Source organism: Idiotropiscis lumnitzeri, chromosome 2 (assembly GCF_059441095.1).
Source record: "Idiotropiscis lumnitzeri isolate Australia: NSW breed Sydney's pygmy pipehorse chromosome 2, RoL_Ilum_1.0, whole genome shotgun sequence".
NCBI lineage: Eukaryota > Metazoa > Chordata > Actinopteri > Syngnathiformes > Syngnathidae > Idiotropiscis > Idiotropiscis lumnitzeri.
In genome coordinates this window covers 6,964,629-6,988,783 of record NC_142392.1, presented here as the reverse complement: position 1 = coordinate 6,988,783, position 24,155 = coordinate 6,964,629, and the positions used below count along the sequence as shown (strand labels likewise).

Here is a 24,155-nt window from a genome sequence, read left to right as displayed (position 1 = left end):
GAGGCTCCACTTCGCAGCAGAGTCCTCAAAAACATGCGGCTATTCGTAATGGCCGGAAAATTTCAATAGGATACAACATGGTGAACGCGTGACGGTTAATCTCGGGTGATGGACCACATGCTGCTTCACCAAGTGGAGAATCATGGAGAATCATGTTCTGATTATTTTTTTTATTTTTTATTTTAGTCAATTTATCGCCTAGGAAACAAATCTAAAAGGGAAATAATATGACCCAGATCGAGCAGTCTTTTGTGGATTTAATATTAGCGTCATTCGACAATTAGCATCTTGACATGCGTCAAGAGTCCGGCGTAATGGAGAAGCCTGTCACTTATCAAAATAAAATATTATTCAGTCTCAAATAATAAATAATGATAAATACTAATCAATTTTTCTGTGCGGTTCAAAGTCGCCTGTGGACCAGTATCGGACCGCAACCCGGTGGTTTGGGACCACAGCTATCCTGGATTAAAAATGTTTAGCAACTGCACAGTTTGAATATTATATCTCAGTAATTCCTACGCGCACCACTCGACCAAACCCTGGAACCACATATTGAGAACCACCGGTGGAGTGTACATGAAGGAATAGGACAGTCACAGGACAGTGCAGATTGTTTCCTTCCTCTCCTCCACTCCAGTCAGTCTCGCCACTTACGAGAATGGAAATTGTGTCTGTCTCCGAGATGTTTGCGGAAGGCTGAAGGGCAATTTAGCTAAAATGACTGAGTTGGAAATCCATTCCGGGAGAGCGGAAGCAATATGCACCCGCCGTCGTGACAGTGCTTCTCTGTGAAGGGGTGTAATCTTGTGTAATGTAATGTGTCTACTGGCTGCAAAATACACACACAAAAAAAGACCAAAATAAGCAACAAGGTTGAGGATTAAGCATGTGTGGCGTCCACAAGCAGTGGAGGTGAATGTCACACACCGAGAGGAGGAAATGAAAGTGTGAACGTTGCACACCCCCCCCGAGTAAAGGCGAGCGCGCGGTGATTGATGCAGTAGGATATTGAATGGATCGCCGGCACGGAATTCTATTATTCCCATTTCTCGCCCTTCTTGTTCGTGAAGGCTTTTACATGCAAGAATTAACCATCATATCAATCGGGACGTTTCATAACAGAGTTACACGGCCGACTGGATCGTGGTTGAAGGTTATCCGGTAGTGCCTTAACATATGACTTAAAATGATCCTAGTAGCTGGTATCAGAACTGCATCCAGAAAAATCTAAAATATCGGGGTGATCGTCGTATAATTTGAAGCGGTTTAAGTAGGCATAAGTAGAGAGGTCCACATTTTGGTGAAACAGTTTTCTGATATCAGGCGGCATTGAGCGTCTAACTGAAGGCTGTTTTTCAACGTACGGTTTCCTTATAAGTCGCAATTTTAAGTAAAGATCTTTTGTAGTCGATTATAATCCAGTGGTGACTGCCGTTGTCACTCAAAGTGGACGCTGGCCCTCATCCAAAAGAAGCGGTATCACTAAGGAGTGGATGTCACAGAAAATTGCCCAATCAATACGAAAATTACTTATCCGATTTCTACTCCCTGGTCATTTGCTCGTCACATCCCGTATTGATAGAGCCTCTTGTCACTTTGTATCTTTTTCGTGTATCTCTGTTACATGACACTCGTTAGGGGGATGATGGCGGCTAAAGCTCAGCGTTGGTTTGGATCTCCCTCGAGAGAGAGAGAGAGAGAGAAAGGGAAGAGGAAAAAAAATGTTTGTGATGTCGCACATGGCTAGCCTTGTCGTGACTGGGGGATTTTTACCTAAATAAAATGTCACTTGAGGAACCAAAGAAATGCTTGGTGAGTTACAGTTTGTCATGGTTTCATGTGGGACCGACGGCAAAATGATTTACTCAGAGCTCGACTTAAGATGAGTGTCACTTTATGCGAAGGGAGAATACCCAAGTGATAGGGAAATCTCCGGTCCATCTTCCAGCTTTATGCTTAGTCATCCATCACAGCGGAACCGAGATGCGGAATATATGCAGCCGAGCACGGGACAGGGTTGTTTTTGTGACACTACTTTGGATTCAGTGCTATAGAGCAGTGTTGCCAAGCAGCGGTTTGCGGACCGGTATTTGGTACGACACCCATATACACATTTTTTTGCAGTGGAGCATATATGTCCTAATCAGGAATGTACGTTATGAACCGTGCGGGAATATACGGGGTGACGGTTAATTTATAAGCACAGTTATGGGTGTAATAAAAATAAGAATTGTGTTTTAATGTTGGTCATGACGCTGGTATTAACTCATTCAATACCATTGACGGATAAATACATCAAAATCCTTTTTTTTTTACTGGGCTGGTCGTGAATGAGTTAAGTATTTTTTTAGGTGCTAGTTGTGTTTCAGTACTTCTGCCTTGCGTCTCCTGCACTTGGGTCCTAACTGTATCCGAGACTGTCGGTGGATGTCAGCTTTTACTACACCGTATAATCCCGATAATGGGTTCCTTCATGTATGTGTCCTTAGAAGTACAAAAGCGCAAGGGTTGATTGGTTATTGGAGAGCTGTAAACAGTTGGGGTTCATTGGCCCATTTCAAATCCCTCCAGCACTTTGCGGTTTCCTTGAGCGTCAGGGGAAAACCTATTTGAGCTCCCTAACTCTACAGTCCTCCGACTTCTTTAGATCCGTCTTTTTTCCTTTTTTTTTCTTTCACGCTGTGACATCAGCGCGTCGTCCAAAGCCGCCTGGATCACACGGAGTAAAAGAAGAGATTTACTTCAAAGGCTACGCGGAGAAGACACGGTTCAGAGGTAGCGGACGACGCTGGGTGTCAGCCTGGAGACAAGCATTCAGTCAGTTGACGTGTTGGGTCATGTATGAACACGACTGAGAAATCAATAAAGTCTTATCAGACCCGATCGGAGCATGTATGGGGATTTTGCTCCAGGACAGAAGGGAAATTGATACATGACGATTAGATTACCAACTACAATGATTTCAAACACAAATACTCCATTTTTTTGTGACACGGCACATACGGTCGGACTAAAGAGTTTTTGTAGCCGACTATCGTTTATAATCGATGACGATATTATTCCCTAGCCCTTTTTTTTGTATCATGGAACGGTTTCACGTCATGATATATTCCGATTACCGCAATTTCCGGACTATAAGGCACACCTGTACATAAGCCGCACCAGCCCCCCTTGGGGGGAAAAACGATATACAAGCCACACCAGACTATAAAAATTAGTTGTTTACAGCATGTACAAAACGATTTCGTACTGTGAATGCACATAAAGGTACTACTAACTTTGTTAATTAAAACAGAACAGAACCAAGAGAAAAAAAAAATTAGATTTATTTAGCGTATTTTCTGAACTATAGAGCTCCCCCTAATGGTGAAAGCAAAATCAACAGAAAAGAACCGTTGTATTAGCCGCATGGTTCAAAATCTAGGAAAAAAAATAGCGGCTTATAGTCCGGAAAATACGGTATATGGCCGATGGGAAGCCGTTTGAGATCTGAGGTTGTGTAATTTTTTGGTAATTCTTAAACTGGTAATTCTTGGCTTTTTAATTTTGATCTTCCGAGAAGAAAAGTTCACACACCGCTGAATATTTTAACCTTGCGTAGAGTCTCCTGCCAAATTCCCCGAAGCAACACGCCGACATGATTTTGCTCACCTTTCATTTTTAAAACAGTTTCCCCCGGCAAGAGCAGTGAACATGTTGCCGTAGCAGTTTTTAGATGCACATTATTATTATCATAATCAAAATCTCAAATGGGTGCTGACTGTGGCGGTGACAGCCATGAAAGGCTAATTATCATTATCAGACGTCGCGATCTTCTGGGTGTGTGCACGGCTGCGGGAGAAACAGGCTGGAGGCCGGATGGGGGGGCGCGGGGCGAGTGATATCCTCATGATCTCTGTTTGTGCGGTTCAAATCTCCCTGGATTCGGGTAATATAGTGTTCACTAAGCCTGCCAGCTTTGCCAGAGATAATTAGAGTGGACATGCTGTAATGATGTCCGAAGAAGAGCAGCAGCCATTAAATTAGAATCTGGGGAACAACATTTACTTTCGATGTGAACGTCAATGGTGACCAATGTTAGCCATGACGTTTCTTCCCCATTCAAAGAATGCAGCAAAAATTTCACAGCTTTTTGCAAACTTTTCTGACTATTATTATATCCGTATTGACACGTTAATGGTTGTTGCAATTATTACACGTCGATAACAGTCGCAAGTCGGCGGTTGTTTTCGGTAATGTGCTTTTGTCTACTCGTTTCATCAATAAGTGCAGACGGCTGATCTGAATCACCCTTTGTATCCGAGATCGCTCAATATTGTCCCGCTATGTGTCATTTATGGCGCTTATGCAACCTGTGAGTCAGTATTTGAATCGGTCCGTGCTTCCGGTTTCAATGCTGCATTGGGAATTGAGACGGCACCCTTTTTGCATGAATGTGAAGCACTACCAATGGCCTGTCTTTCAACTCAATGATTTATTTAATTATTTTTGCGGCCGTTTCTCTCTGCAGGTTCCATCGCAAGATGCTCCTACATCAAGTACCACTACTCCTCGGGCACGATACCCAAAAACCTCTCCTACAACATCACCAAGACAATAAGGCAGGATGAGTGGCACGCCCTTCGTAAGTCTTTTCCCTTTGTTCTACGGTGCCTTGATTTCTTATATTGGGAGGCCGGAGGCGGTAAAATACTTTTTCATCATCATTTCTGCTAAATTTCTCCTTAAAATATCACTGCATGATTATTTTGCCAGGATACCGGTAGTGGAACTATTTGACGGTTGCCAAAAACATCAAATACCGTGGGACCTTTGTCCGCCGGAAGCGGAACCAGGTCTAATCTATCCAAAATTATTGACACTCCCACATATGTCGGGTGGTAAACCATGTGACAATGTGCGTCTCCATGGTCTTAACTGGATTCAACTAGTACGTGCGCCAAGAGTGCCATAGATGAAACGTGGACTTCGACAAATCTACATGCGCATGAAGAAGCGGTTTTTCGATGCAAAACCGCCTTGGACGTGCCGGAAAAAAGTGAGGAAAGGAAACTACACGGAGGGAAGAAGACAGACAGCCGAGTCCGTTGAGGATCGCAGCAAAGAGAAGTTGCTATTCTCAAGCCCCGGCACCTGACAGCTAGTGACTAGTCAGACGGCAACAGGAAACAGTGACAGTATGAGGTCAGTGCGTGTTTCCACTTGGCTCGGTGGCCTGTCGACCGGCGAGCTACGCAGCAGGCCCCTAAACTAAAGGAAGCGGCTCAGCATGTCAGGTGTCCTCAAAAAACTCAACTCCTCGTACAGTATATCCATCTGACCGCATTTGATGCACGTGCCGGTATAATCCAGAGGCGCCGCGAGACCCCGAAGCTCACCCCACCCCACCCTGCTGCTTTGTATTCTGATGAAATCAAAATCTAACCTAATGTGATTGTGGATCACGCTGGATCAAAACTGACGATCCTAACTGTTCACTAATTCCACAAATGAAATTCGTAATACAAACGTAATACGGATTGATTTGATGTTTTTTGAAGTGTGACTTATGAGGACAAGCGGTAAAATAAACGGATTAACTGTCCATAGGTGTTGAAGCGAGTCTGCTCGTGTCTCGTTGTGGTCTGCCATTGACTGGCAACCAGTCCCGGGTGTCCCCTCAGTTCTCGCCCCAAAGTCCAGCTCATCAAGAAGCTTTTTATCTCCGGTGACTGCGCCTTATTCATTGATATAAATAACGGAACTTCAGCCGCGCATTTAAATGGAAGCGCTCGGCTTACTTCCAATTTTATTTTATTTATCTTTTTTATGATGTGGCTTTTACCCGCTCGCGTATAAGGATGTTTTCATCTCCGCTAAATCTTGGCCGGCTCCTGAAAACACATAGCTCATATTTGCGACAAGAAGGTCACCTCTGTGCAGCGGGAGATGTTTAATGTCCTTATTACTGCGTCTATCCACACGGGATATCAGCGTGAGATAACTCTCCCGCTCCTGAACCGACGGCCCGTTTCTCCGGCGTGAAAGCCACAAATGTAAATAGCAAAAGGCCGGGGTAAACAAATCTCCGTCCGATTTGTCGCAGAACTCGTTTGGAGTAGAGGGGGATTACGCGCCAGCAAATATGACGGTCAAGGTCAACGGTGTCTATCCAGTTGGAGTGTCAATAAAATCTGAACCGGTGTCAAATTCTGGTTTGTTGCTAGCCAGGTCATTGCCATTTTGTAAAATCAGATAATTGCCGATAATTATGACGGTTAACTCTTATGCAAAGGCGACCCAAGGAGGATTTATTTTCCGTATGAGTAACTCCATTTTGAAGCCATTTGGTCAGCAGGCAGAGTTGAATAGTTTGCTGTTGAACTCCAGAGACGCCGCGGAGCAAATCCGCCCACGCAGCCTCGGGCCTTGTACGGATTAAGTAAGAATGACAACCTGGTCTGGCTCTTCATGAAGTGTGTGAAATTGAACTCGGGTAGGCCCGACGCACATACATGCGAGGAAACAGCGGGGTGACGGCGAGGCCGCCGGCGACACTTGGAGATGAACACGATACTCATTTGCTTCTGTCAGTCAGGAAAAAAAAATAATAAAATAAAACAAAGGCTTAAGACGCCGCTGCTAAATCAGGAAGCAAAATGCGCGTTTTTCGATTACCGCGGAACATCAAAGCAACACACTGCTACACAACATCCCGTCTACCGCCTCGATTGTCTGTCACGCATGCAGAACGGGCATCCGTTTTTTTGATGCTGAAGGTTTTCGAACACCGCAGCTTAGGGATTTGGTGACTTCAAAAGGAACGTTAAAAGCTCACGCGGCGACTGACGGCGTATAATCCAAAAGGTACCGACGCAATAGGTTGTGGCCACTCCCACTCGATTCCCCTCATGTGAAGATGACAGGGGTTTAACTCATTGAGAGTCATCGATTCATTGCGGCGCAGGTTCTCGGCTTTCATGCCGCCAAGCTGATAAAACTCCAAGCCCTCCATTGATCGCTCCCATTTCCGCGTGCTTAGTATCTACTTTGCAACAGCTTTACTCGCTCCCTTTCCGTGGCAAAACCACAACAAGGCGACATTGTTAGTAGCAAACTAGTAATGACGCAATATTTGAGCATTCCCGGGTAGAATTTTGAAATATTAAAAAGGATTAGACACCCAACATCACATGTCATCAATCAGTCAGATAATCTTTTCGACGCACACGATAATCGGCGAAAGGTGAAAAATCTTTGGTAGCTACATCTTCACTTCCACGATCATGCTCGTGACTTACTGTAATTGTAGATCAAATACATTTTCTGTGCAGCTGCTATTGAACTGATTAGTCGACTAGTTGAGTTAATTGTTCTGCTGAACCGATTAGTCGACTAGTCAACTTGATTATTCTGCATCAACTGATTGGTCACCCTAACCCTTTGTCAACATCCCGGTTGGCCAATTTAAGAGGACTTTTGGGGATGACGTCATCGAGTAATCGACATGATAGTCGATTAATTTAAACAATATATTCATTTATTTTGTTTTTTTCCCCTCCTGTTCAGTATTTTACAGCATTTAAAAAACATGCAGAAATAAGAAAGGTCACCTTTTTTCCCAAATTTGAATGGGGTTGGTATACAAAGTGAGTCTTGAATATATTTTTTAACACTCAGGTTGGTGTTAAATAATCAAATTGGCTCATATGGGATTTCAAACTACATTTTCCAGTCACTACAATTTGACTCTAAGGACTCTAAGGTGTGCAGACTTGGGTTAATTAGCGCAACGCAGACTTCAACGCAAACATGGTGAAGCAGCATTTAGCTGTTACGCTGCACGCAAAATGTATGAATGGAAATGCTTTTAAATGCAAGTTCAAAACTTTTCTCTCTTTGTCTCTGCATTTTGATAAGCGACTTTTTATGCACTTTGCTTTTCTTGTGAATGTCGTTAGCTGTTGTTTTCATAACCGATCTGCGATGTTGAGTCTTTACTTTGTGCGAAGCACATTGAGTTGCCTTTTGTATGAAATGTGCTGCGGAACTAAAGCTTGCCTTGCTTCACATTTATCAGTCTCCGACAAAAATATGGTTCCACCCAAGGAGAACCCACCGTTATAGCTACTCAAGAGTATTTACATAACCGTATAACAGCTTGACTTACGTTTCAACTTCAATAATGACTCACTGAGTCAGCAAAGGCCACTGACTGTGGGTTCTCCTACGCATCTCCATTGCCTGATACCACTCCATCCTACACGTCTTGATATATTTCAATGACTGCGCCGTCAGTTTTACAACCTTAAAGCCCTGTTGCTTAGGAGTACTTGTGTCTTTAGACAATGACAGGGCGGGATACTCGGGGTTCAAATCACGCTTTGGAATCCGAGTATGACTTTGGTTCCCTAGCACAGATCCAGACTGCGAATGAACCGCTACCACGGATGGACTAAAGATTCATTCGGTGGTTATTTAATCCCAAACTATTTGTATACAAACAATTAAAAAGTACATTTTCAACAATATGTCCTCTTTAAGCCTGCAGAAATAATTAGCGTTGCGCGCACAGGAGCCCGGAAAGCATATTAACAGTGCGATAGGGCATATTATACGGTTGCTCTGCTTCTTTTTGTACAACCCTAACAAGGCCGGAGAGGAAAATTTGCCAGTTGTGTTTGTATATATTGCTGTTTTTCCACTTGACTAATACAGGCATTGGAACAAGCCAAATTATGATTCGCCTCCCAGCTCATAGTGTGCAATGCCAACAGTGAAGTATCATGCTTATTTTAGACATGATGAAAGAAAGTGCAACACGAATGCACACGCAATTACCAGTTCCGGAATGGCAGCACTTAAAAATATCCGATATGTATCTCACTCGAGCAAAAAGGGGATCTGCCATCAAACGTGAGATCAAAGCAATGATGCAAAACAGTATTTCGAAGTGAGTTTGCTTCCATATTTAGACGTGGTGAAAGGGTTTTTGATTGGCGTGATAAGCGGATCTTTGTCACTCACATAAATATGGAATCCTGACGATCCCAACCTTAACCCGATTAAGCAAAATTAACAGGGGACAGAAACACGTGTCTGGCATCCGGTTGGATACGCCCCCGTTATGTCGCGTTTCACGGATTAGGCCAAATCGGGAAATTGGTGCCCATTCATGTGAGACCGCCTTTGGGTCCGGTGATTCATCAGTGCTCATCATTTTGTGGACGCGGACCAAAGGGAAGAGCTCACACAGTCTGCAGCCCGCAGAGGCGAGGCAGGAAGTTGGTCAGCCACTGTGTTCTGACTCAGGATACTACATTCAGTAAATGGACGGATATCATCCCGGACGGGTCATTAGGATCCCGGATGTCCAAACAGTTTCTGGTTTTTGACCCGGCTCCTGTATTGTGTCAAATCAAAGTCAACTGGCATTTCGGGCCAAAATTAGACTTTAGATTTGACATCCGGGTCATGGCACCAATTGAAAAGTTCGGACCGTTCATCTTCAATGCTTGTAATATTGCACCAGAAAATTGAAAGAACAAAAGAATGTGCAAATCGGAATGGCTTCTTTTCAACAGCTGCCGATGTATTTACGTTCCGTTCGCTTTCAAAACGTGTGCGTGAGCGCGTCGCGGGTACAGTCAGGGAGACAAACATCCTAGTTTTGTCGAGGGTCATACTGGGTCACATAAACACACATTGATTTCCTCTAAGATCTCCGTATCATTTGCATGTGTAAAATTAGATTCTTGCTTTCCCGTTTCCTTCTGCCCCCGTGTCCTTCAGCCTCATTGCATCAATGCCGACATTTTTATTTTTTTTTTTGTTCAGTTCTTCAAGCCACATCCAAAACTAAATGGGGACTCTTCCATGAGCAATATCTAAAAATGTTGAAAAAGAATCATTTATCGACCCAGATGCGGTTTTTTTACTCTCATCTATCCGTGGTCGACTCGCTTCATATTCAATGGATTCCATCAAAATAATGATCTCAAGAAAAGTCACCGATGCCGAACGCGGATTGTAACTGTATGTTGCATGAACTGGTCAGCCGTGACGAGAAGTGCACAGCGTGGGCTGCCAGGTTAGCTCACCGCGTTCGCTATCACGCCTACCTGACTCACCGTCGCATTGTGCCGGCTCATGTTGGGTGATGAGATGCGCTTGAGCGTGAGCATCGGGAGGCCCCGTGGCTGAAAACACAGCGCTGCCAGGTCAAGGCAACTCCCCGGTGATACTGTCAGACCCGCACGGAGGCACAAAAGAAGCAAGGGCACGAGTGGAACGGATATGAATCCACATTGCTCATCATAATAGGGAATATTTGGTTTTGGATTGGGACAGTTTCACGGAGAGGTGGACTCACTTTTGTTGCCAGGGGGCAAGGCAATGGCTATATGTTAAGTTATTTTTAGGAAACATTAAATTTGCACTTTTTAAAAAAAAACTAAAAAAAAAACTATACAATACATCAGGGGTGGGCAAACGTTTTGATTGGCCGGCCACAACGGGTTCTAAAAATTGACAGAGGGGCCGGACCAGGAGTGTTTTGGTAACCTCACCTCATCGGAGAAAATTTTTTTTTTAAATGAAAGTAAACAAACGCATTACAACAAAATATCCGTCTTGTAAAACCACAATATTTAGAATATAAAACATTAATAATCATTTTTTTTCCCAAGTTCGGCGGGCCGCATTAAAACATCTAACGGGCCGCATGTGGCCCCCAGGCCGTAGTTTGCCCACACCTGCATTACATTGATCCGAGCCATATTTTTTTAGTACATTCCAGAAAAAAAAAAAAAAGATTTAAATAAAACATTAACAAAAATGTGAGCTCACTTGTACGAGATACGATAAAAACTGCCAACATAGACGATCTGAATTTGTGTTTATTTCCCTAGCAAATTAGTCAACAACATCTGTTTCACGTGTAAATGTGAATTTTCAACCTAGTGGATAGAAAAATTATCTCACTGTAATATGTGGCAGGTATTCAGCAAAGAATCCCCGCAGCTGGCGGCAGCCGGAGATTGCGATGTCGTTAAAAAGCGCGATGGGGGGTTGGGCGAATTTATATGCATGGGAACAAAAAAAAAAAAAAAACACACACAAACCTGAGGAAAATGTGTGCCAATGTGTGTGTATACGTCTCCCCTGGCCTAAAGCTTCTCCTCTGGATGTGGAAGCAAAACGAGGCAATTATTCATTACTGTCACTTTAGGAAGACGTGGGTTATAATTGATGCGTTACAGCTCGGTTGGAATAATACGGAGGAAACCGCAAATTGGGGAAGGAGGCATATCCTCAAGCTTTATGGAACAACCCCCAAAAAAATGGGACACTAAATTTATCATGATACCCAAAAGTTGGGCTCCCAACTCATGTTCCTACACACTTTCTTCGCATCTGATCTGCATCGTGAATATTTCAAAACGTCATCACGCACTTCACGTTAGCATGCGGACACTTTGAAAAATTCATTTAGTTGCTTGACTAGCTTTTGAAAGGAAGTTAAATGACGTTAGTTTAATAGTTAATTGCGAATGCATTTTTAAAAGTGGCATAAAATAATAACCTTTTTGGACTTAGCATAATTCGTTTTATTTAAAAAAATATATATTTCACCGAACATAAATGGGCACTTATCATAACGTTGTAATAACAAAACATTTATAATGTGTATTGTGCTATGATCCATGTTTTTTTTTTTTTTAAACATAATTTATTGAAGCTAGATAACACGCCGTCGACAGCACAGAGTGTGACTGTATTCCGAGCTTGAAAATCTGAATCTCTCTTCTTTCTCTTTTGCCGTTTATGTCGGATAGCGCGGACACGCGTTGAAAACGTGACACTTCGTATGAGTGACATCACTCGCTCGGACGGGAATGTGAAGTTGAAGACTCCCACATGGCTTCATTATGTCCAAGCTGTAAATACCATTATTTATTTATTTTTAATTCAGCACCACCTGCAGGCGATCATTTTAATAACCTTGCCGCGGAAGGCCATCTGAGGTGAGATGGGATCAAATAAATAAATAAATAATTAAATAGATGCAGTATTTGAGGTGGCACATTTCAAATCGAACGGTTCTGTTAATCCCGTCTATATTTATCCATGTAGATAATCCTTTTTTTTTTTTTTTTTTTTTGCATATGAGCCGACTGAAAATAGGGCTTCACCCCCCCCCCCCCCCTCTATTTCCATTCAAAGTGGGAGAGCCGGAGAAGAAATTGTGCCACGTCTCATGTGCGCGCAGTTGAGAGTGTGTGAGTCACAATAGCCCCTGGATCAAGCTTCGGGTTTAGAAGGATTTGTCGGCAAAAGCCACTCTTACTCCGACGACGGGCTCACGTGCTTGAAAAGGTGGGAGGATGTGGAATGGTGAAGTCAATTTGGCGCTCGGAATGGCAAGGGTTGAACGATTTGGAAAAATAAGAACAGAGATTTGTTCTTTTTCACCTCATTATGATTGTAATTATAATATGCGATTTTTGTTTTTCCAGGTGAAATTTTTTTTAAAAATTATATTTAAAAAAAATAAAATATATATATATATATATATATATATTAGTCCACTTGGTGGGTGCACACCAGAAGCGTAAAATCATTATCTCTACCTTCTGATTCTCCGTATGCAGTATGTAAATGATTGACATCACTTCCTCTTCCAGTCTCTCTACGGCGCGAGGAAGTCCCCCGCAGCAATGTTAGTCAGACAGATGAAAAAACGGCTGCACAATTTGAGGCTGAACGCGATAAACATTTTGCTAATTATCACGGCGAAACAGACGAAGGGATTTAGCATGTAAATATTCGATAAATAACGTACCTGCATCGCCAGCGGGTATTTAACGGAGAACATTCAAATATTATTGCAAAGTCGGTGACTACGACGTATTTTCATGGTTGTTTAATTTCAAATTTGATTTGTGGGCAGACACTCCAGAGACACAACAATTAAGGATTCAAGTTTGGTTCCTTTAGAAGAACGCCACATTTATGGTTGACTGCTACTTTTAAGACGACCCGAAGCTACATTTCAAGACCGTGCGCCGTCTGGACATCGCAACTGCTTACGATCCGTCTTTCGATACGAGCGGGAGCGAAAAGCAAACAAAACAACCCGTGACTTCTAAGCTTTCAAAACTAACACCACTTGACAGCCGATTACGCAAATAGCGCCCTGTCCAATTACCCTTGCAAAGATTAACAGTTCATTTACATTTGGCGCAGTCGATTATTGCGATCAATCTATCCTCCGTGAGCTACCGTGCATACACGGAGACTTCATTTCAATCTGCAATTTGGCACCACGGCTGTGTGTCACTCTGTCGCTTGCTAATACACTGGAGACGGATTTATTGACACCACTGTTTGAAAATGTGTGCTGTAATTCTCGGTTTTTCTGTATCACGGTCACCAAGGAGAGGCAGCGAAAGACTTATAAAACCTTGGAGCGATAGCAGGCACCTGGAGTAAGAACTTTTTGACCAACAGACCCCAGGCTGTGACTCTCGGCCCCTACGCATCCTCCACCCCAGTGCTGAGCACCGGTTCCCCTCAGGGATGCGTGCTGAGCCCTCTCCTGTACGCTCTCTACACATATAACTGCAGCCCGGTCCGCGGAAACAACACCAGTCTGATCTCGGTCTGACCTCAAAAGAAGATGAGATCGCTTACAGGGGAGGAGGTCCAGAGACGATCTTTGGCTGAACACGGAAAAACACCGAGGAGATCGTCATTGACTTCAGGAAGAACAAGACTGTACTGGAAAGGCGCGTGTGTGGAGAGGGTCCACATATTGAAGTTCCTCGGAGTACAGATCGCCGATGACCTCTCCTGGACACACAACACCACAGCAGTGATAAAGAAGGTCCATCAGCGTCTACACTTCCTGAGGGTCCTTTGGAATTATTCCCGAACAGCATGCCGCTGCTGGCCTTCTACCACTTGTCCATCGAGAGCCTGCTGACTTACTGCGTCTCTACCTGGTACGGCGGCTGCACTGAGGCAGACTGAGTGTGGACCGACAAAACAGCGCAAAGGATTATTGGCTGCCCTCTCTCCTCCCTGTCGGACATCGACACCACCCGGTGCCTAAGCAGCGCTCACAAGATCATTAAGGACATTACTCACCCGAGCTCACACCTCTTCGACCTAATCGAAAATGAAGTCGACGACAAACTAGAATTGTATTTCACTCATTAGCACGTGATAGTTCTTCGTCTTATCATTACTATTACTATGAAATCATTGTCTATCATGTCAGCTTCCCGAAGTAGTCGAGAATGAGTCAGTGGAAGGGACTGTAGTTCGGCAGTGGCAAATAGCTGCCGGATTTTAGGAAAAGCAAGCAGCGCAAAAAATAAAAAAAATAAATAATAAAAAGCTGAAGGGAAATATCGCAGCCTTGAAGTGACATTTGTGTATGATTCATATTCACTATCTGTCTGAGTCATACACTGCGCATAGCAAAAAGAGACAGTTTTATGGAGTAAATCTGCTTCTTTCTAAAGACATTTTGTCGGACAAAATAGACTGTTCGCACCTTTGGAAGGTTCTTTCCTACCTGCCACTATGTCGCTTTTTTTTTTCCCAATATTTTTGATGAATAAATTCGGTTTTTGTTATTGCATTAATTTAATGGCGTATGCATTTTATTCTGCACTGGGTGTTTCCGTCAAAATGCTAATCCGGTTAGTAACATCACACAGCTTCCGTATCCACCAACTGAGAAATCCTCCAGTCATTTAGGCTGACTGAGAAAAAAAAAAGAGGAGACAGAGAGCTTAAGTTTACTTAGATCAACTGTCACACAGGATTTCGCGGTGCACAAAGATTCCTCTTGCTTACTGCAATTATCTTTAACCGAGGAACCCTCATTGCTGTGGTGGTGAAGGAGTTTTTGCTTTGAGGGCGGTTAGGCGCTATGTCATTTCTTTCCATAAGAGTCAAAAGGTGAAGACTGGAAGTGCGTCACTAATCAGACAACCCACATGAGCCAAAGAAAGTAATGTGATGGGTAAATGAAGCTTCAAATCTGCTTCATGATCCAGTTGTAGCATTTTTGGGCTCCAGTCGATGGCAATCTGGGTTCAACATTGGGCTGAAAGCACAGACTTGCCATTTTTTAAACCCTTTATTGAAACCAACAGTGCCATCTACAGGACTCAAAAATACAACAACTGGTTTATAAAGCAAATTTGAAGCTTCATTTTCCCATCACTAGCGACCGCCATGCATGGTGGTGTGGTCGGCTACAAAGGCAACCAATTATGCTATGGAGGCGGTTATTCACCGTTAAAACAACTGATTGGTCCTTCATCATCAGCTTTCCACGCAAGTCCTGCTCAGTCTCACTGGATGAACACACATCAGACCTCAGGGGAATGCCTTCACAAGCCTCTTCCAACATTCTTTGTACAAACACGTGCAACATTGTCCCAAGTCCTGTCTGTACCTAATACTCGCCAAAAAGACGTGCAAATCCCATTACGCCGTTTGTACAAACTGGCAGCTATAGGTATTGTTTACCTTCCCGGCACAATGGGAGACAAGGATTAAACATTTCCACGCTGAGGCTTTAGGCCCGCCCAGAGCAGGGAACTTTGATAAATCCGCTCATCTAGCAACCTCTTGAATGTCCTTAAGTCCCATTTCCCTAAAAACCAGGCGACTTAACAGAGGTCGGCATAGCTGTGGTATCCCCTGACCTCAACCCTACTGAGAACCTGTAGCGCATATTAGCAGAAATTCTTGAATAAGATTCAGTATAGGCTTACTTACAAGTTCATCGGATGAGACACAAATTTAATAGTGCATGAATGGTAAGTTTTATGTAACCTCTGCAAAACTTCAGAATTGTTTCCCTCCATAGTATGAAAAGAAGAAGCATGTCTTATGTGGTAAAGAAACGTTTTTTTTTTTATTAAAGATTTAGCTGATGTGGTTTTATTAATAGAGAAAAACTCGAGGCGTGACCATCATCATTCCTGGACTGCAACCCTATTGAGAACCAGAGGGTCATCTTACAAAGAAAATCTGTGCAGAGACTAATTCCTTATTGCAGCCACTTTGTAAAAAAAATGGTGCCTTTTATGTGAAAATGATTATCACACAAGACAAGAAAAAAACATAGTTTTTATGGCTATCAAGAGCGAAAAGTAATCCCCTGACCTCAACACTACAGAGAACCCGTTGCTTCGATTTCATTTAAAGTGCTCCAATTTACTCGCTTTTAATTACAAGCCGTGGCTCATCTTCAACGTAAGTGAGCTACAGACCCTCAGCGCACTTCACAACATCCGTCCGCCATCAGTTCACATGGTGCTTGCGGTTCGTTTCGATAGGAACATTTGATTTCAGTTAAGAGTGTCGTCCTGGAACTAATTAAGCTCTTAAGTCAAGGTACTACTGCAGGCAGTTAGATGGCAGTGTGTGGGCGCACAGATGCACGCATCGCACGAGCCAGTCCCCGGGCGGATACATAATCTCAACACCGGAGAGACAATGTGTCCGGCTGTGGCGATGCGTGGAGTCAGGGTTTGTCAAGTCAACTCCCTGGCACCGTCTCTTATCTTCTCCTTGCACTCGTGCAGCAGTGCCACTCCGCAGCCTTCAGACAGCAAGGTCATCCATCCCCCCCCCCCCAACGATTTCCACCCTCTTGCCGTCTCGCTTCTCAGACGCCGAGGCATGTGTCCACAGACAACAAGCTACCGGATGGCGTGAGATGAACTTATGCTGGTTCAACTCAGCATGCTCGCTATTCACATTATTGTCCCTGTTTGTATACACTTCTTCACACTGACTGTGACTGTCTACTGAACAATCTAAGAAAACATCAGCTACAGGACACCAACTAATGCATGGACATTTGCATACATTATTTTCTGCTGGCAAAATTCATTGCTCCATTAATCACCGCAAGTCGTCCAGGTCATGAAGAAGCAAAGCAGCCCCAGTGCATTGTTTAACTTCAATGTCTAATGTTGATTTGATCAAAATGTATTTTTACTCCTCGACTGGATTCAGTCCTAGTCGTTGTCTTTCTGGGGATTTGCGCCCTAAGATTGAAGGTGGAATCTGCCGTTCAACTTGAAGTCGGTTTGGATAAGGTCTAGCTCCGGAAGACCCTGAACAAAATCTGTATAGAAAATTGACAGACAGGTTTACTAAATATCTAAATCTAATTTAGCTTTCGCTCCTAAGACACCTGCTACCAACGGTGACAGCAATCAGTCACTGCTCCATCATCAGGCTCAGTAACAACGGGTGACAAGATACCGTCTACACTTAAAGATGCTCCACTGACACCAACCAAAATGACTGTAAAAAAAATAAATAAATAAATACTCAGGAAGTCTGTTGAATCAACTTCACATGGAAATGATCCAATGGATGTCAATCACGTGTTGTTTTTTTTTGGGTTATGTTTTATGTGACTTCCTCGTTCTGCTCTGCTTTCTGAAAAGAGACAACTTGCTCTCTTCGGAGATTTCAGAAGCAGTTGCGGCTCGACTTTGAGTTTAAATCCTCCTGACACAGAGTCTCGCATAAAGCGCCGCGACTGTGTGAGGTTGGAAGCATAAATGGGGTGGGGGTGGGGGGGGGGCAGATGATATCACCCAGACTTGCAAATATGTGCGACTGCGTTCTGTAATGCATGTTTAGCGTGCATACTGTTACATTGCAATGGAATAGGCTTTATGCAAATTCCCTTGTGAGGTAGAATGTGAATATATTAGTGAGAATTAGCATGCAAGTGAGCCCCTGCTGACCCGACTTCTATGCATTCCCAATTACCTCGGAGTGATTTGACTAAGTGCTTATTTAGGCGTATTTGCCACGTTAAACGGAGATAACTAAAAGTGAATAAATCAAATTCAAAGTGTTGCCATTGCAGGTATGACAACAGTTAACATCCATCACTTCACTTCGGAAAGGACTTCTTTTCGTTTGGCCCCGTGTCTCTTTAATCCAACACTCACAATTTAAGCAGTAATTACTTCCACTTCTATCCCTCTTGCGTCCCGCCGCCGTTTCTTTTCTCACTCCTATTAGCGTGACGATAAGATCGCGGAAATATTCCTGTCGTCGTTCAGCCGATGGCCAAGTGCAGCAGAGATGGAAGCACTTAAGCCCTGAATGGACCGGCATCCTCTCGGAACCTTCTCGTCCGAGTATTTCGTCGGTTTACAGACAAAGGTCATTCATTTAAGATTTAAGGCTCAAGATATGAAAAATTGATTGGCGGCTATTAATTGGGTTGCTCGAGATTTACCTCCCGCTGATAACTTGAGCAGGTCATCTCGGGACGGCATCGCGGTATTACTCGTCGGGTTCAGGATATCTCTTAAATCTGGACAATTGATCGCAATGTGGACTTATTGCATGATAAAATGATGTTTAAAATAGGTTCTGTTTTACAGGCTATGAACCAAAGTCCTCAGCTTGTAGTGATACAGCATTCATGGGCTGACCATTTTGTTAGTTTTGTCTCAAGAATGCCGAGACCACGTTCTATTTCAATGAACATGTCTTCCTTGTCGAAGAAAACTCCTCCACCGTCAAAAGCGCTCCCACATACAAACACCCCAAATCTTGTCGAAACCCTTCCGCAAAGAGTAGAAGCTATCCCAAACACAAAAGGGGAGACCTACTCCAAGTAGTGAAGATCACACCCAAGCTAAAGATGACAAGTGAGAATTTGAACATGTCGAGGCAGGGATTATAATGGAATTATATAAAGCTGCGCAGCACTCGGCTTTGGTGAAGTGAGGGGAGTCTGAACTAAGAGAAGATGAGCTCCTTGACCGCGCATGAGCATTTTTGAAACTATGTGAGCAGCAACATGCTAGCTCAACAGACTGCGGAGAAACAACAGATGGTTGGCGAGATGACATTCGTCTGGAGCCGGATGTCAAGTGTACAGTTGCAAGCAAATCATTCAGAGTTGTAGAATCGAGGACACAGATTGTAGTTTTAGGGAGTTCACTGCCCCACTAGACAGAAAACCTTGTGTACGGAATTCTGTACAAATACTCGCCACAGGAATTGTTGGTATTTTCCGATGTCGACAGTCATGTAGAAAATGTTATCACTACGAAAACTCGGGGGCAGCAGTTGTTCAGTGGGTCGGGACTGAATCCTTCTGGAGAGACAGTACAGATGGGGTCTAGACTGAAATCCCTTCAGTGTGCTCTGGTGCAACTCTAAGGCCTCGTAGAAGCTGCACCGGACATTCTAACGGGAGCCATCCAGCTGGTATAACATAAGGCTACCCGCCTGGACTGACTGTTCACAGCGCAAAGGATTTCTTCACATTAACAAGTCTTGAAATACCCAGAGTTTGTGAATGGAACCAGACCTTGCACGTGTGAAATAGTCAAACCAGTGAAAATCATTTGGTTTTAAGTGGAACGTGTTTGACACACACCAAATTCTAGCATTAGATGCTATTTAATTTGGACAAGGATTTTCAAAATACTTTTGTAAACCCCTCTCCTTTCTTCCACTTCTCTGCATCACTTCTCTTCCTCCATATTGCCTTGTAGCGCTCCTGATCAGAAGTCCAAACATACCACCTCAGTCTTGCCTCCTGTATCTGAATCTTGAACCTTCACCGTCCACTTGATGCAGAGGTTTTCAATCCTGTTCCTCGAGGGCCAGTGTCCTGTCTGGTTTTCATCTCTCCCTGCCGCAACACACCCGATTCAAATAATGCACATCTTACTGATTACCTGATCACTTGAATCAGGTGTTCTGCAGCAGGGAGAGATGTAAAACAGGCAGGACACCGGCCCTCGAGGAACAGGATTGAGGACCCGTGCCTCGATGCATTTGCTTCAGAGATGAACTTAACGCTATTCACTCATTCTCAATAGTTAGCAGAGAGTCATGGTAATGGACGACGATTAAGATCAGGAAGATAAAACACAAGTGGCACTCCGTCGGTGTGTCCAAGGTCGGTAACGCTAGCATGGAAAAAGTCGGGAGTCTGGAGCCCCGCACTTCAGATCCCATGCATAAAGCATCTAGAGCTGCAGTTATTAGTGGCTAAGAGCTTTGAGTATCTCTCAGCTCCAGCACTGCCTTTCACTACTCTCACCGCCTTCCCCTGGCTAATGCTTCCTGTCCTGCCTTTGAATCAGTCAAACAGCTTTTTTTTTGGGGGGGGAGGGGAAGCGGGTTGGGGGCTGGCATGCACCAGCGTCGCTCGCTCAGCAACTTGGCATCAGCCCTGGAAAGATTAAGAAAATCCTCTCTCCAGAAAAAAAAAATGCCACCATTAAGACAGAGCCAATGCTAAGCAATGTTGTAATAATGCTGTGCAGTGACTGGCTGTCAGAGCCTCTGCAGCATGCATGTCCTCACTAAGCCGTACAGCAATTTCGAAAGAGCAGTAAACTGTGTGTTAGCGCAGAAATATGTCATTCTGCTTGGCAGGGAAGGAAAACTTCCCGAGGCTCCATATTGGGCAATTTTCCTTTTGCATTCGCCAGCAAAGACATGAATCAATCTTGCAGAGACGGCTGATTTTTATCCGCTTTGATTGTAGTCATTAACCTTCCTTCATCGTATTCATTCCCCTGCTAATGTGATTTCTTTACAGCTGGTAAAATGGTTTTAGAACTTCACGATGATAAGATCCCATAATGTTGTGAAGAATATTCATCATATGCAGTGCTTGCAGTGGAGGGTGATGGTGCCGGTCCATCTGGTGTAGCAACGGTTTCCAGGATATAAGGAGGGGGAATTTGTCAAGAATGCTTAGATTTGAACAAATGTTTGGAATTCAAACATAGCAAGTCATTTCCTCCAGGCTGCGCCTAAAAAAAAAAGAAAATGACAGACTATTTCTGTACACGGCCACTGAAAGGGTGGTAAAATTGAACAAGTCCTTAGGGTTCAATAGAGAATACTGACCTACGTTGGCTTAAAATGACTGCAGCAGTTAGAGAGCATATACGCCATGTCACAGAAAATATGACAACACAAAGAGCCACATGACATGCGATTGCAGCCATTTAATGATCTAAAAGCCTTTTTATGGGCTGCTTTAGATCGTATTTAATATGCCAAGCAGGGCTGGACATTTTAATGTGTAGCATTAGTTATAGAAGGTTCCTGCCTCAATACCAATGAAGCAGAATGACATCATTTACAAGCGGTTGATTTTGATACCATCAATGTTGAGTACACCCCTTCCAGACAATGATGACTGACAACAGCTAGCCCCATCCTAGGCCTCCGGATGGGCCAGAAGAGCCCGGGTGTCACTTTGCCTCATTTGCCTAGGGATCAACACCAGGACCAACATGTCCAATATGGCTGTAGGGAACAACCTCCATGCCCCATTCCTGGAAATCTCCCTCTTAAGGCCGTTGGTCAGCTCGGCCAAGTCCCGGTTTCCACCTTTGGGCCGGGCCCCGAGTTGCTACTGACTGATGCGCCGTGAAATCACCCATATGGTGTCCGCCCCAAGAGAAAGACGGCCGCCTTCGCCAGCGCCCCGTTTAAAGCCAGGGGCGCATTTGTGAATCGGCAAATAGCACGACTGTTTGCGGTTGTCGACAGCATCGACTCATCCCCCGTCACACCCGCCGCCTCCCTCGCCCCCCTGCTATCTTGTGTAATTTGATTTTCCCACTCTATTGTTTTGTCCCCTGTGGCAGTCGACATGGGTAATGAAATTAAGCTCTATTCCCCCACCCCCAACGAGCTGTGGATGCTGTGACAAGGCCACATGCTTACAACAGCAACGATACAGATTTGTTTTCCCCTTCGACACCTCCACTCACTAACGCTCAGTCACTCTCCTCGCACAGATTTGTATGTGGAGCGTTGAACTTTATCATCTTGGAGTTTCACCCTGTCAAGCCCCATTCAAAGCAAAATCGTCCAGACACAACTGATATCGGTGAAAATCTGCAGTAGAGTCTCCTCTTTAAGAATATTATTACAAAACCAGAAGAGACATGCGGGGATACCAGGGAAACTGGAGATATAGAAAAATTAAATAAGGTTGCGTCAGAAAAAGTTTTAGGACCGGTGTCATTTTGACGTTCTTTTCCAGGAAGTGTCAGATGCTCACGACATTGTGAGCAGGCGTTTTAATTATTATTTTTTTTTATTTTATTTTGCACATGTTGTAATTCTGATCAGAAAATGCATTTCATATGGGGTGCGGATGCTCTGGAACTGTTTTTGGAATACAAAAATGAAACAAGGTTGCGTCAGAAAAAGATCTAGGATCGGTGTCACATTGACGTTCTTTTCCAGGAAGTGTCAGATGCTCAGGACATTGTGAGCAGGCGTTTTAATTAATTATTTTTAATTTTGCATATGTCATGATCCTGATGAGAATATGCTTTTGATATGCTGTGGATGCCCTGGAACTGTTTTTTTAAATTAGAGTACCACAACCTCCAGGAAACTGTTATTCCTTTGCGGCGGTCCCACGCTCGAGCAAGTCCTCTTGTAAAAGTTTTGTGCTTGATTTGGCCCTTGGGGCACCTTACCGAACGTGAATTGAGCTTCCATAACCTTTTGTTATTTTGTCGCACTTTTCAAGAGGGAGTCGGTTGTTGGCTCAATTGACGAGTCGTTGGCTTCTATGATACACGGGGGAACTCAATAGAGCGCAGATTTCTGCCAAGGTAGAAAAGATCTGTCTGCATACCAACACAAAGAATTCTGGGCAAAAGGCTGTTTTGAATAAATATTTGTATCCACAATTGTTACATTTATAAACGTGTATGAATTAAGGGAAATCATATGAAGGCTTACGGCCAGGTCTCAAGGGGCGTTATGGAATAAGCTAAAACTACTCACGCTCCATTCAGAGCAATCAGCAGCGAGAGAAAATAAATTCCTCTCCAATAAGCACCAAAATGCAATGGATTTTTGCAACCGTCAATGAGAGTCGCTCTACAACTCGTCGGCGTAATGTTGAATTTTGGCAGTTTTATTTGGTGCGCCTTTTGTTTTGACAGATGGCCTGCTCACTCTGTCATCTGCAACAGTCGGACAATTTCCTTTTCATATCTAATTAAGAAAATAATACCGGCACAGCACAGTTATTTTTAAGAATAATATTTAGCGGGGCTATTGGTCTGTAATTAAATGGAAAAGCAGCAGCAAGTTGAACAATGGAACTTATTATGCAGCGGGAAAATGACGGCGGGCTGACATATGCTGATATATTGTTGCTCTCCAAATTCACTCACAAGCGTGCAAGAGTGAATGTTTGAATGAAGGGCTTGTTCTTATCAACTGAGCGGGGTGCATGCGTATGGATTATTTTTCTTTCGTTTACATCATAATCACATTTCGAATGCATTCAATTTCCACATGCAGTTTCACAACACTTCTTCACAGCCTCGCAGGGTGTGTACTCGTTCGTAGCCGCAGAGTGCGTCACGAGTGGAAGATCGTCTTTTGCTATATATAACTGCACATTTGTATCCATGGTTATCTCTGGATGGAACCTGACTGCAAAGTCGCATCGGAGCAGATATGAGACGGAGCTTGGGAAAAACAGATTAGATTTCCCGTTTTGATTTTGATTTTGCGTACGCCCTCCCCCCCAAAAAAAAAAAATAAATAAAAATGAAAAAAGGCAAGGTCTAATGTAGCGTGAATAAATGAGTCATCTCGTGTGCTCATTTGTCACACTGACAGTGGCAAAGTCACAGGCTGTGAGCCACAGCATGCAGCGCATTAGGATGTTTGCTGAAGAGTTCAGGCTAAAAATAAACGGGCACCTATCTTAACACTTTCATGTGACAGATCTGAAGCACTTCTCCGGTCCAGTTGTCCGATTTCACTTTTTTTTATAAGATATATCATGGCATTACGTGCAAACGTTAGAAACTGTCGAGCACCTGACGGATTTTGACGCAGGGATCAGATTTGTGAGCCTTGGTGGCTGGCAACGTAAATATAATGTTCAGTCACCCACTCCAATTAGAACCGATTGTGTAAAAATATTTTCCTCAAAACGGTCCTCGATCACGATCCAGAGTCGTTTTCAGCTCCCTGCAAATCCGCCCATGCGTATTTCTTGGGGACATCCATTTCTCAATCAAAACACTGTCATATCCTGTGTCAATTCCCTCGTGTGTTTCGGGGACAAACACAATTTCCGCCTGGTT

The 24,155-nt window shown here is 43.7% G+C and overlaps 1 protein-coding gene across 1 annotated transcript in view; it reads left to right on the top strand.

Moving 5' to 3' along the window:
- The window catches only part of tmem178bb (transmembrane protein 178Bb), a 56,071-nt gene that overhangs the window by 20,677 nt on the left and 11,239 nt on the right, over positions 1 to 24,155 (top strand). Inside the window, exon 4 of the mRNA XM_088280792.1 lies at positions 4,514 to 4,627. Within this exon, the coding sequence (XP_088136918.1) occupies positions 4,514 to 4,627 (114 nt within the window). The remainder of the gene's footprint in view (positions 1 to 4,513; positions 4,628 to 24,155) is intronic.